The sequence below is a fragment of the Aquarana catesbeiana genome, linkage group LG03, assembly GCF_042186555.1.
Source record: "Aquarana catesbeiana isolate 2022-GZ linkage group LG03, ASM4218655v1, whole genome shotgun sequence".
Classification (NCBI taxonomy): domain Eukaryota; kingdom Metazoa; phylum Chordata; class Amphibia; order Anura; family Ranidae; genus Aquarana; species Aquarana catesbeiana.
The window spans coordinates 620,380,928-620,396,191 of NC_133326.1; the positions used below are offsets into that span (position 1 = coordinate 620,380,928).

The 15,264-nt window shown below is 35.6% G+C and overlaps 1 protein-coding gene across 1 annotated transcript; it reads right to left on the reverse strand.

Moving 5' to 3' along the window:
• Positions 1 to 5,498: 5,498 nt before the first annotated feature.
• Positions 5,499 to 13,982, reverse strand: LOC141134032 (nodal homolog 2-A-like). Its single transcript, XM_073623622.1, has 3 exons — positions 13,706 to 13,982; positions 12,465 to 13,186; positions 5,499 to 5,651 (listed from the first exon to the last, which is right to left on the reverse strand). Exons 1-3 carry the CDS (start codon positions 13,980 to 13,982, stop codon positions 5,499 to 5,501), a joined length of 1,152 nt encoding a protein of 383 aa, XP_073479723.1.
• Between the last annotated feature and the right edge of the window lie 1,282 nt (positions 13,983 to 15,264).

Here is a 15,264-nt window from a genome sequence, read left to right on the forward strand (position 1 = left end):
GTTTGTTTTTTGATATATACAGTACATACAATACTAACAATAATCACTTATTTATCATATACCATAAACAACTCAATGTTTGAAACATATTGCCAATTTATCATTTGGCTTATATTGACTGACATGTGCTCTCCTAATTGACCACATGATAGCATTTTGAGATTTTAACTATAAACTATATAAACTATAAACTATACTGTATATGTTTTTTTTTGCATGATCTACAAATATTAAACTGCAATTAAATATCATGAAAATCCACATTTTCTTTATGAATTGAAATAGCAGAGTACAAAAAAATCCCCTGCCACAAATTCTAATGATTAACTTAATAACAATTTCAGTGATAGAAATTATTCACATATGGTTAGAATAACCAGTATACTATCCCATAGACTCAATTTGTAAAGAAGAATAACCATTTGAGACATCATAAGGAATTACAATGAACTACTTATTAGCTCTAATAGTTTATTTGTAGACTAGTATGCAATATGAAAAGCCTATGTATACGCAAAGCATCAATACATGACCCATATAATTACTTTATCATTAGACATATTAGTTTGATACTTTTGGCAAACCTGCTTTATGGAATATTATAGGGCTTTATATAACATTGCAAAATAATATATATATAAATGTATGCAATTCTAAAATTGTTTTCTAATATGGAATTTGATTCAACAGTTTCTATCAATATAAAAAGTGTTTAAAAGACATTTAAAGTGTAATCATTCATTTTATAAACTATGTATACTTTTACGATTATACATTTAATGTTATAAATAATTAAGGCAAACCTACATATAGATGTAGCAGATACTTAATCTTTGAATGTTGCTTTGATCTGCTGTTGTTGTAGACAGTCATTGCATGCACAACAATCAATTATGTCAAAACATCAACATTTAACACTTTACTTTAACACATAGTACACATGAAATGAAATCAGTATGTTCATTTTCTTTTATGGTTAGATTAAAGGACATATTTGTTTGACATTAAAGAACTAATCTACCCAACAGTGAAACTTCAGGGTTAAAGTGAAAGTATACAGTACTTTCAGTGAGGACATATTTTGTGTTAACTTTGTTCACTTTAAAATTTGGAGTGACTTTTACAAATTAAAATTTGGAGTGACTTTTACATTTTTAGATGTTTGCTATATTTTATTATTACGTCAAAATTAGCTGTTTCAGTCACTCAGCATAACTGCTCAATAGATATTTAGAAAGGCTATCAACAAAACAAATTATCTTTAGTCAGTCAGCTGACTCATAGACATCCATTGTGAGAAGGAGCAGTAAAGCACAACCATAGTGTAGCACTGCAAAGCAGGAAACAGAGTCTTCGTATGCCATGAGCAAATAATGCTGCTCCCATGTACATATATGATTACAAATCATGCATGGAAACACATCAAACATTAAATTGATAACTTTATTTACATCATGTTGATTTCTTTTACAGCTGTTCCTACAAATATCTGTAAAATGGCTATTCCAACCTATCAGTTGGCGTGCATCACAGTAACTTGTATGAAAAACATTTAATCGATTAAATGACTTTCAGAGACACCCATTCTAAGGCTTCAAAGAGAACTAAAAAGAATAATAAACTGACGAGCGGGACAACCTTGTGGACCATACCTCTAACTTTCAACCCTTTTTCTTCTTTCTCTTTCCTTTTCTCCACCTTACGATTAAAGCTCATTATCAGAATTTATTTGACCTATATACACTCTACTTGTAAACAATATGTATAGTAGGTATAAATCATTTAAATACCTACAAAAGTAACTAAGGAAATGATATATATCTTTAATTTAGATTCACGTGAACCCAATGTTTAATATTTGAAATTTCATGATATTTACCTATATAAACCCTACTGTAAAACAATGAGCTTACTTTATAGATCCTTGTAAACTTACTTTATGTATCTTTATAACATTGTATACTCAATAAACTTCTTTTGACAAGGAAAAACATTTAATCATTAGGCTCTGGGGAAAGCTCATTTGCACAGTGCACTTGCCTTGCAAAGTGAACAGCCTATTTGCCTTTGGTAAATCAAGCCCAATGTATCCTTGTAGTACAACCTAAACTAACTTTAAATAATAAAAATTTATCTTACAACATTACAGGGTGGCCTCATTGATCGTTTGGTTTTTGGAAGATGCTGAAGTGTTAAACCATCTAACAGTTTCTTAGATCTTTCAGGAACTCTTTTGGTGAGATCTCTGTGTTAAGTCCCCGGGTATGCATAGTTCCTGTGGGCCTTATGAAGGGCTCCCACTCTGCCTGACTTTTTATTGATTTTGTATTATGTGAAATGTAACTGTAGGAGCTAGACAAGAGTAATGCCCCTCATACCAAATCTGTCAATGGCATGTACAATTTAAAAAAAACTGTCTAGGACATATGAAAATACCAAAAGATTATGACCTATTGCAATGAACACCATAGCCAATTACTTTCACATGTCATGTTCCATCTTAAAGGTTTAAAGGGTTCTCCTATTTTTTTCCTATTGCTGGATCCAAGTCTTCACACCTCCCACCTTTCATATTAATGATCCCAATATCAAATATTACCAGTGTCAATAATACAATTTGCACTTCTTCTGTTATTCAGGGCCCTCTGATTCCTTCTGTATACAAGAGGAACTGCACTCTGCTCACATAATTTGTAATACAAACATCTTTGCCATTCTGAAGCTTCCCTCCAACCACTTTGCATATTATTTCATATATACTGTGATTCTATACTTGCCAAATATGCTGCAGAAATCTCCCTCCACCGAGTCTGGCTGCAACCATTTTAACTGTGGGCAGCTAAAGCTGCTGCCTGTTAACTTCCTGGATTTACACAGACACACAGAGGCACACCTTCAGCTCTACAGCTCTCATTAGCCCTCCTATGACTCATCCCCCCTCCCTTCCTGGCAAACTCTCACGAGAGTTAGAGAGAGAGCTGTTCATGATGTCATAAGCCTAGTCTTTTTACCAGACAAAAAACAGGAAGTGGGCTGTATAAGGATTTTACTGGCAGAATCTTTTTTTTACTATCCAACATTAAAACAACAAGGGCAGAAGATTTAATACATGGAAAGTTGAAAAAATTACTGAATGTCCGCTTTAAATTGTATATGTACTGTCTGTCCTTATTTTGTAAATCGCTGCGTGAACTGTTGGTGCTATTTATATACTGTATAATAACAATAATGTTGAGGAATTACAGATATTAGGTAACGTTAACACCAGTTTATATTAAATATTTTCTTTAAAAGTATGTGAGCTAGAAAATGACAAACCCATGTTATTATAAAAACATACATTCTCATTTTAACAAATCAAACTTAATCTATGAATACCACTGCACTTTAGGCAAAGCACAATACTTTTCTTTCCAAGTATCTCCTAAAGCAGGGGTCAGCAACCCATGGGCCGCACCCGGCCCACCACCATTTAATGTCCAGCCCGTCAGGGCCATGAGTAATTCACTGGCACCCAGGCCACGGAGATTTTTGCCACTGTCCTCTTCATTGGACAGCAGCGAGTGGCTGGTATCACAGGGCTGGATGGGGCAGGAACCGCTGGAGTTAACTTTTTTCGTTAAACAGCAGGTGATTGATTTCCAGGCGATCGTAGCAACCAATCACTAGCCTGTTAATGTAAAAAGTTAACTTCAGCAGTTCCCACACTAATCCAGACCTGTGATGCTGATCACTGCTCTGCTGCACATGTGTGTAAGGTAGGAGAGTTCTACCTACACAGTGTGTTTTTGTATGGGGATGGGGTGGGGTGGGGTGGGGTTGGGTGCAGGGGGTAAGAGGACACTACAGTGGGGGCAGGAGACAGGGACACCATCACCCCTGGGGACAGGGACATCTTCTCCCCTGGGGACAGGGGCCCCTTCTCACCTGGGGACAGGAACTCCTTCTACCCTGTGGACAGGGACTCCTCTCACTTGGGGACAGGGTCCCCTTCTCCCCTGGGGACAGGGACCCCTTCTCTCCTTGGGATGTGACCCCATTACCCTGGTAATGGGGCCCCCATCTCCCCTAGTAACAGAGAACCCCTCCCCCTGGGGACCCCATTTCCCTAGGGACAGGGACCCCATCTCCCCTGGAGACAGGGACCCCTTTTCCCCTGGGGAAAGGGACCCCTCTCACTTGGGGACAGGGACTCCATCACCCCTGGGGACAGGGACCCCTTCTCACTTGGGGACAGGGCCCCATCACCCCTGGGGACGGGGACCTATCTCCTCTAGTAATGGGGACCCCATCTCCCCTAAGGGCAGGAACCCCATTTTCCCTAGGGACAGGAACCCCATCTCCAGACCATGCTGACTGGCAGGGCTGGTGTCAGCCACCCTTGGGTACCAGGATGGGGGAGGGGGCAGTAAAATCTGAATCCCCAGCCACATGATCCCTCAGAGTCAACTGGCTTTTTATTAGTGAAGCACCTTAAAGTGAGGTAAACCTGTACTGGTATTATTACTATGTTAGGATTATTATTATCTTCATTTATTAGCAGGTGAATGTGGCCCTCCACCATCCATGCATTCACATACATTGAATGCCGGCCCTTAAGTGGAAAAAGGTTGCTGACCCCTGTCCAAAATGATGAATATATATATTATACTAAGGCTATCCAATTCAATACTTGAAGCTCTTTATAATTAATTCTTACTATCAATATTATTCATGTTTTATCTTGCATATGTATGCACTACATAGATCTAAGATTAACTTCAGCAATTTAGCAATATTTTTTTCTAATTCAGTTGCATCATACAGCATCTAATCTTTTGAATGTAAAGCTTGTACAATTCAGATTCAAAGCCATTTTCTCTCCTCCAAAAGATCTAGGCCATTCCAGCAAGTTCAAGAACAATGCAAATCAAAAAAACATTGGAAATGGAAAACACTGCAACGAAGCATTTAAAATATTTGTTTAATTCTAAATGTTTTTTTGCCTGCACTTCATTAAGTTGTTTACAAGGACTACTTAAGTCTGTGTATTAAAGTCAAAATCCACCATTTTCTGCACAAGTCTTATCTAAAACATTTTAGGGGCTCTACTGGAAAGCTTCAGCTCCATATTCCCATTGTTCAATTAGTGCTATCAAACAATAAAGAAAATGAAACAGATGTATTTTATTCATTATATTTTAATGGATAATAATCATACAATGACTGCACTGTAAACTACAAAATACATTTTAGGCAATAAAAAAATATAAATATTTAAAAAAGTATTTGTCCTTTATAAACCAGGTTTTATCTCCAGTTCATGGCAATAATGTAGGCCAGCAATGGAAGTTTCTTTTCTTCCTCTGGCTCCAGTTTTTAGCTTTTGAACTCTTTTTAACTTAAAGCAGAGAGTTCAGCAGGCCTTTCACCAGACACTGCAAAGTGCCATTATTCCTTTAAAGTCACTGCTTACTTTGCATATTTTCAATACTTGTGACATATGTTTTAGCAGTTCCTCAATGACATCCACATTCTTCTACAATCATATCTTCGTGGTGTTTCATTACCACATCTCCATTGTCATTCATCAGCATAGACAAAGGTCTCATTTTCACTGGGGCACAGGAGGCACATTCAACTTTATCTGAATTGAATAGCTTCAGCAAACTCTGTAAAACAAAAAATAGATATTTGTTAGTTTACAAATCTACCAGAAAATGATGATGCACACATCAAACAATCCACATATTTAGCACAGCAATATACAATTGATACATCTAACATTCCTCTAAATTAGACATGTCAAACTGGTTGGGCTTCATGCATCTCATCTACATCTTTCTTATGGCCCTCAGCCAATATGAGGATTACAATTGAACATAGCATTGGTTTACTGTAAGGTGAATTACATTAAAAAAACAAGGCTTTTTAATTGCCATGCTGATGCCTAAACATAACTGTAAGAGAAATTCCATAAAATGCTGCCCTTTATAGAGTTTATCCAGATTTGGACTCCACATTTTTGAGTTTGACATGCCTGCCCTAAGGAGTCAGGCTAGTTGACACTCCTCTAAGGATCCATAAAGACCTATAAACCCATAATAAAAGTTACATGCAATATGTAATATTCCTCCAATGCTGTCTGTCTAATGGCACCCATTATTACGAAATACTGAATAGCACCAAATATTAAAGAATACTTGAAAAAGGCAAAGACAATTATCAGTAAAAAAATGACACTTACTGTTGCCTTATGGGATTATGTGAAAATTCCATTAATCGCTGTAAAATATTGCAATTAGAAATATATTTCAGTTAGAGGGAAATATATTTAAAATACTGAGTGTTGTGTTGGTGTTATTGTAATTAGTTCAACTTCAAAGGTTGGCCTTTTGTTCTCCCTGATAACATCTTCCCTGGGTAGTAAACAACAGCCTTCTTTGACTCATCCAATCAGGCTGTGCCCAATATACATTTACTAGGTACAGTGACCAATTAGGGAGAATTATATTAGCCACACTACAGAAAGGAGGGGGGGGATATAATGCTTTGTGACCAAGCTAACTCACTTTTTGGTGTGGGAACAGACAGCAGTCACCATGGGCTGACCTGAAGTTAACAGGTAATCTAATATACTTGTATTTTATACTGTACTGTAAATATGGGTGTCGTGGGTAATTTGTAAATACCATGTAAGCCAGGAGACCTACACTGTACATTGTGTTGTAAATACTGTCGGGTGTGTACTTTGTATAGATTATGTAACCCTATTAAAAAATGTGTATTGCGGAACGAACTACCTCTTTGTTGTAAGATCTCTCAGATCTAGATATGTATATGTGCATACTACTACAATGATTGAGGTGTATGCACAAAATACAGAACTAGTCAACAAAATGGCGAACACGAAGGGACAGAAAAATTTGGTGGTCTCTTTCAGCAATATCTCAAGGGGTTGCAATATCTACAAAAGGCACACTTTGAAAGGGTTTTTCATTTGAATGCTAAAAAATGAACTTTGGGTGCTCTATGTGCTCGATATAGAAATGGGCTATAAGAAATAGCTGTGTTCTACAGTGTGTAATTAATAGGGAGCCTACGAGGAACACATAACTTTTGTTAAAAGCTAAATATAATATAGAATTGGTACATGAAGAGTCCAGATGCATTAGAAGGAGATGAAAAGAGCTGTTGCCCAATGTTTCTATGCATGAAGATTCAGTCTATTTAAAAAAAAAAAAAAGAGAGCTGTTTCCTGTATGTATGCATATCAACAGGAATTGAGAGCACAGCACAAAAGATGGATAGGGAGGACAGACAGTCTTTAGAAAATGTGCTACTTGTAGCTAACAATATTGGCAAACTGTTGCCAGGAGTGCACATAACATTTCATGCAGATAATGTCTTGCAACGATGTAAATTGCTGGGAGTTGCCAACTCCAGAGATCAGGTTAAAGTTTTACTATTAACAGTTAACTTAGACACATGGTCTTCCCTACCAGACCATGTTAAAGAAGGAAGAGCAGATTACAATGAAACTGTAGATGAATTGCTAAAAATAATATATCCCTTTCACCTAGGCTTAAAAGCAGCGTATAGAACAAAACAGGAAAATAATGAGAATCCACTTCTTTATGCAAACAGGCTATGGTCAGCTTACTATGTAGGCAAACGGAGAAACGTACACAGAGAGGACCCAGAGTACAAAACCCTCCTAATAGCTAATGCCCATCCAAAATTTAAAATTAAATGTGGATTTTTTATAAATCCCCTTAAAGATTCATATCAATGCATCATGGACTGTATGCACAAATTTTTTCATGTAGCCAGAAGGTCTAATTCTGTGAAATCAAAGATTTATCACCAGAGTACAAACAACAAAACCTGTTTAGCAAGTCACGCTACAGGAGAATTTGCCACCTTTTCAAACAGAAAGAGGCACCATTACAATTACAATGCCTCCAAAGATAAGATCTATAGGCATGGCCCCCCAGGTACTAGTCAAAGGCAAATAGCCTCATGCTCCCCTTTGAATGTAAATTCCATGGAAAGTGATCTCAGATTACAGCACAGGAGATCAGTTCTGAAAGAGGTTAAGTTAATTAGCACAATTACCTCTCTTGAAAATGAGATTGAACTACTGAAGTCGCATATTCATAATTGGGAAAATACCAATAAAATAATGGAAACATCACAACATGTTCTTAAGGTAAAATATGAAGCATGCCATGCAGATTTGGTACAGGGTAGGAAAGAACTGAAAGAAATAAAACAATCTTTTGATCAAATTGTTAAGGTCCCACAGAAAACCATCTGTTCCATTCAAGCAGAAAATACTGGAGGGGGGGCCAACCTATCTATGCTATCTGCTAGGACTTCACCTTACTGGGAACAAACCTTAAATATAAGCAATGTAGAAAAAGCAAAAGAAATACCAGATCTAATGTGTCATTCAGATGTCTATGATCTGAGTCATTTGTTTTCACCAGATCCAAGGGTGAATGTCAGTGAACATATACCAATGTAAATATGTAAATGTAACAATGTGGCAGTGTTTGTTTTCTTTGTGTGAAAGAAAGGGAAAAGGGTAATAACTTTTGTCTAAGTTATATTTTCCAGGTGCAGGGAGCTCATGAAAAAGTATTTACATATTAATCAGGTGTATCAATATAGATGTATATATACATAAATACATACACCTAAGGTAATGTATATTAGGCTAGGTATTCAAACATGGTTATTAGTAATACAGGTGTTTATCTTCCCCAAAGGATCAGAAGACTGCCATAAATATTCAAAGGTATAGGGTACAAGTAGTGTTTAGTACAGAAGCCTACTCTTGCTTCATTTTATATATTTTTTATTTATGTATTTGTTTTTGGTTGGTGTTCTTGGTTTTTGTTTGGTTTTTTTTTGTTTCCTTTCTCCTGTTTGCGTAAACACATAACAATTCATTTGCGATTTATCAAAGCTATATCCAGGATGTATGGGTTCAATCTAAATGAATGTGTGTGTCTGAGTGATGGAATGCATGGGTATGAACTGTCCATGTGTAAAGAAAGATTTTTTTTTTGTAGGGGTATACTCACCATTGTTTTTATAGCCAACAATAAGTGTGATCACACTAATGCGCATGCTTTGTACGGTTTATGATTATTTTATTAATTTATTAATTTTTCTCGTTTGTAATGAGCTCAATACTGGTACCAGTTTAAATTAAAATTTTTTTTACAAGTTTATATGTATTCGCGAATGAATAACCTGTGCACAGATAAGAGATCTCGATCCCTATAACTCTGAGAAACTGTAGGGATTTTGTTTTGATAATTTTTCCTTTTCTGTGGCTTAGAGTGAAGTTTCATTCACTCTAATACGTGGAAAATACATAACAATGCATTGCTTTGCACCCTGTGGCATCTTATGGATTCAGTAGATCTGGTGTTTTGTTTTTCCTTCCAAATTGACGCATGTGCTGTTAATATGTGTAAAGGTTTTATGTCTACATGTTGTCTTCTTAAACTTTAAGTACTTACAAACACACCAGGTTTTCCTATAACTTTTTGTTTGTCAGAGTACAGATATGTGGGTGTGTCTGTACATTTTCGACTGTACTTACTGTGGATGGACGCATTATCTCAGCTGGAAGTCTGTTCCAATCATCCACTACTAGTTTAGTCCATTATGAACCTCTCAGAGAGGTACAGTGAGGTGTTATTAATTTTTGAGTTTTGTATTTTAGGAGAAATACACAGACAAGGACAAATGATTGGACCCAGATTGGACAAAGTACTTTGAAACACAGAGGACCTTAAAACATAATTTTTATTTTTTTTTGTTTTAAGGAGAAGCCTTGAATCCAATTAATTGCAGTCAGGCCCAACTAAATTCTAAAAAGAAAAACATTTAAACATTTTTTTTTTTAAACAGAGATCCTGCTCTCTGTAATACAAGTTCTTGTGGCCTGATTGACGTGCAAATAGATGTGCACTGAGAGTCAATTAATATGTTAATCACCACCGACAGAGGGTGTTGCCTTTTGAATAGCTACAATGTTTGAAGGCAGTTTCAATGTTTTTTTTTTTTTTGACAGAATACAGATTCAATTTTTTTTTAATTTGTTACATTTTTTTTTCTCTCATTTTTATTCTTCTTTTTTTTAATTCTTTTTTTTTAATGTTTACGATTTTTCTTTCTTTCCTATAGTATTATTTATTTATTTATTAATTTATTTATTTATTTATTTTTTGTATGGTGATTCTTGAGTTTGGTGTCACTAGGGTGAAATAAATAAATAAATAAATTAAAAAAAAGAGGGGAGTAGGGGGGAACATTATATGGAGAACATTTAAAATGGTTAGAAATGTTGATATAGAATATTAAAGCTTCCCTATAGCATTTTGGGGATGGACCAAGTTCCAACAGTTTTTCTTCTCTCTTTCGACATTGGATAATTGTTATATAAATGTATGTGATTGTAGCTATTACCAACTATGACAGTAACACCTGGGTGTTAGCAACAGTCATGTGACTATTTTCTGTGTATATGTGACATACAATCCTCTCTACAGTTCTAATATTGGGCAGTCATCATATGTGGTCATTGATCAATTTTTATTTTTTTTTGTTTGTTGGTCAGTTTTCTTTTTTGTGCCATAACCAAGTTCAAAGAGCATTGTGTGAATATCATATAGATATACTGGGACTGGTGAGACTCATAGTGATTGGCAAATAGCAGGGAGTATAGTACAATTGTACTTAAGAGTAATTTAGTTTGATTGTTCCTGAAGCCACTAGTGACTGATGACATCACACTTATCTGTATTCTGAAATCAAGTTATTTTTGTCTGCGTAGGCGACACTGCCTAATCTGCACGGAGAACTCTTAAAGTGATGACCTCTTCTGTAGCCTGCTAAAGGCAGGACTCATACAGTAGCTACACATGGTAGCCAAGGACGGAGCTATATGCCCAAAGGTTTGGCATCAGCCAAGGTTGAACGGAACACAGTAAAAGGGGTTAGTGGTGAGTTGCGATGGCAACAAAACTCCCTGGAACACGTGAAGGGTCATACACGCACACACAACGTGGTATTCCACAGAAGGTGGGGCAGAGGTACTTGCAGGCATATGACAATGGAGGAAGAAAGATGGGGGGGTGAAAATCAGACACCTGGCTGAAGGGCGTAACCATTCAAATTGTTACACATGTCACTGGGAAAGGGGTCTCATTAGTATGTCGCAGTATATCTATGACAATTCTAATCAAAGGTCCTTACGGCTCAGACTTACCAGACAAGCATTCAGTTGAATGCATATGTTTTAAATGTACTTGTGTTTTTATTTCTCTACCTTTGTCCACATTAATAAAGTATAATCTTAGAAAGCCAGGAAAAGCTGGTCCCCAGGCTATTATTGTATGCTGTATCCACTTGGAATCACCAGTGAAGGCCGTCCCAGAAGCAAGGGCAACAGGACCAGATTGGCCTTATGGACTTTCGTACTGTTATTATCAGACTATTGTTATTATTGGACTGTTGAGAACAAGGATCCTCATGTTTTTGTTTTTTTTTTCCTTATTGTTTTGTTTTGGTGCTGTTTCTCATGATTTCTATTTTGGACTTATGACATCCAGAACAAGTGATGACTACCAATACTGGGATCCAGAAGTGTGAACTGTAGAGATGGAGAGTTTAAAAGTTTTCTTCTCAAAGAGTTTTATTTCATTTCAGAGGACAAAGTCAAACGTGCCAGATATTGAAGGAGATTGCACATAAACCATTATTCTAGGTGTGGCCGAGTCATATTTTCAACTGGCCACAAGGGGCCATCTGTTGCCTTATGGGATTATGTGAAATCTCCATTAATCGCTGTAAAATATTGCAATTAGAAATATATTTCAGTTAGAGGGAAATATATTTAAAATACTGAGTGTTGTGTTGGTGTTATTGTAATTAGTTCAACTTCAAAGGTTGGCCTTTTGTTCTCCCTGATAACATCTTCCCTGGGTAGAAAACAACAGCCTTCTTTGACTCATCCAATCAGGCTGTGCCCAATATACATTTACTAGGTACAGTGACCAATTAGGGAGAATTATATTAGCCACACTACAGAAAGGAGGGGGGGGATATAATGCTTTGTGACCAAGCTAACTCACTTTTTGGTGTGGGAACAGACAGCAGTCACCATGGGCTGACCTGAAGTTAACAGGTAATCTAATATACTTGTATTTTATACTGTACTGTAAATATGGGTGTCGTGGGTAATTTGTAAATACCATGTAAGCCAGGAGACCTACACTGTACATTGTGTTGTAAATACTGTCGGGTGTGTACTTTGTATAGATTATGTAACCCTATTAATAAATGTGTATTGCGGAACGAACTACCTCTTTGTTGTAAGATCTCTCAGATCTAGATATGTATATGTGCATACTACTACAATGATTGAGGTGTATGCACAAAATACAGAACTAGTCAACACTTACCATAATGTAAGCATGGTTGGTTGGTTTGAAGGGCTCACTTAGGGGAATGGGGCAGGCTCCTTCACATCTGTAGGCATTGAAATTCTTTGGGTGGATAATCAGATTTCCCCACCCGAACTTCTCAAAGTCCACCATCATATCAACCCTTTGACACAAGGGTTTTCCATCCTCCACGGTTCTGGATGGAAAGTGGTTCATTATGATGCTGTCTTTTGTATTTCTGTTCTTCCTGTGCCTTTTGATACTTTGTTCACTTTTGACTTCTGGAGACATCACATATTTAGAAGACTCCACTGTTTGGATGAGGTTGGGATATCCATTGACTTTAGCAGAAGAGTTGTCCTTTGTGAACACTATCAATAAAACTCTGTCAGTAGATATGTCTGTGCAACCGTTCTCATGATCCTTCTGAGATGAGGTTCCACCCCCCATGATATCATCATAATATGAAGTTTGACGAAGGTTGAGATAAGTATTCAAAATTTTAGTGAGGATAAACACTTTCCAGGAGTCACCCATTGTTACAGAGGAATCAATGTGAAAAGACTGCAGAAGCAATCTCTTGGAACCTTGTTCGCTGTGGTAAATATGCAGTATCATATCTTGTGTTTTCTCTGTAGGAGAAAGTTGAATCCTAAACTCTGCCAATTGATTCCCATTACTGCTTGAGAGAGAGGACATGTCAAAGTAGAGTGATCGATGATTGTCCATCTTGGTGCATCCTGGGGAAGAAAGAACAAAAAACATGACATAAAAATCAATCTAATTATAAAGAGACATACTTCGTTTTTACAATATATGAATCTATGGTTAAAATATATTAATAAATATATAAATAAATAGTATTAAATAAATAAATAATACATATATGAAAAAAATATTGTTATATAAAGCAATATTCTTTAAAATGATGTTTACTATTTAAAATAAATCTTTAGGCAGTAGGCGATGTATGTGAAACTGCTAAGGCAAATCTGTCATATATGAGGCATGTCAGGAGTGTTAAAGGGAAGACTAAAACTACAAAAGCACATACTTTTAAGTTAGTTTTATCACTGTTAGAGAATCAGCTATAAGAAATAAATTGCCCTTAATTAAAATGCCTGACACAAAAAGTGTTCTTGCCCTTCTCTGTGGAAGATAATCTAGCCCATCAATAATAAAATTATCATTACATTTAGGTAATAAATAAAGCAGCATGTTACATTGTTATATGGGAAAATATAGAGTTCCGTATTTACCTTTGGCAGTAAGTCTTAGGACAGTATCTGAATCTTGAAGGATGGAATGCTCCAGGCTGGACAGACCTGTGTCATTCCCCATAATGAGGCTCTGATAGAGCTGCATCATAAACGGTGAGTACTTCTTATTTGGAGAGTATGCCTGTCCATCAAGACTGCTTGAAGTTCTTAATCCATGGTTAGATTGTTGAAGAGGAATTCTTTTTTGGTTTTCTTGCATAAAGGCTGGCAATCCCTGGGCCGTGGAGATGGTTGTGAGGTAGAGAATGACATTCATCCAGGTAATTTCTTCTCAGATTTCCTGTACCCTCTCTTGACTTGTAATGTTTAAGAGATGTTCATCAGAAGATCTGCAAGCCTGAAGTGAAGTCCTTATGATTCCTTCATTTTTTTTATATGGTTGGATGAATAGGTCCCATGTTCACACCTGTGACCTTTGATGTCATTGACCTCAACATCAAAGACTATCAAGGTAACTGTCAGGTATAAAGTCATCCTTTCATGTTAGTAACACATGCTCAAAATCCTATGAGCTAAATATGCATTATTTAAATGAGGTATGAAAATCTTTTGACAGTATCAAGTGAACAGAAACTATTATATTATTTTAATGTAGAAACTGAAACTTTGTCAGTAATATATTTATACACGTTTACATTTACACAAAATATATTTCTGAAATATTTTTGCCTTTAGTGAACAATATAATTCCAATTATAGAAATAACAGCAAATTATTGTAATGGATTGTAATTATTGTATATTATTATTTGTTTTGAGTAACAGAAGAAAAGTATTATATTGTATTATACTATATTATATTATGTTTTCTTTAAGTGACGGGGACAAGTGTATGTTTGGTAGCATTTTAATTTTGAGTATGTAAGACATTGCTTTTAAGCATAGTATCCTGAAGTATGTTAGGTTATTTAAAGCATACTACCCATATATCACATTTAAATATTTTTTTTTACATTCAGATATTATAATAAATAATGGCTATTGAATATAAGTATATAATTGGGGACCTAATGCTACCAGGTAATGTTTACTAAGAATTGTCTTATTCTATTTTAATTTATATGTTTGTTTTTTGATATATACAGTACATACAATACTAACAATAATCACCTATTTATCATATACCATAAACAACTCAATGTTTGAAACATATTGCCAATTTATCATTTGGCTTATATTGACTGACATGTGCTCTCCTAATTGACCACATGATAGCATTTTGAGATTTTAACTATAAACTATTTAAACTATAAACTATACTGTATATGTTTTTTTTTGCATGATCTACAAATATTAAACTGCAATTAAATATCATGAAAATCCACATTTTCTTTATGAATTGAAATAGCAGGGTACAAAAAAATCCCCTGCCACAAATTCTAATGATTAACTTAATAACAATTTCAGTGATAGAAATTATTCACATATGGTTAGAATAACCAGTATACTATCCCATAGACTCAATTTGTAAAGAAGAATAACCATTTGAGACATCATAAATAATTACAATGAACTATTTATTAGCTCTAATAGTTTATT

Bases quoted from the DNA above. Each gene is read 5' to 3' on its own strand.
- LOC141134032 (XM_073623622.1), bottom strand. From the start codon at position 13,982: ATGAATGTCATTCTCTACCTCACAACCATCTCCACGGCCCAGGGATTG. The intron at 13,187-13,705 runs GTAAATACGGAA...TTTCTTCCCCAG, and splicing joins CCTAAGACTTACTGCCAAAG to GATGCACCAAGATGGACAAT. The intron at 5,652-12,464 runs GTAAGTGTTGAC...TTTGTTTTACAG, and splicing joins CCAACCATGCTTACATTATG to AGTTTGCTGAAGCTATTCAA.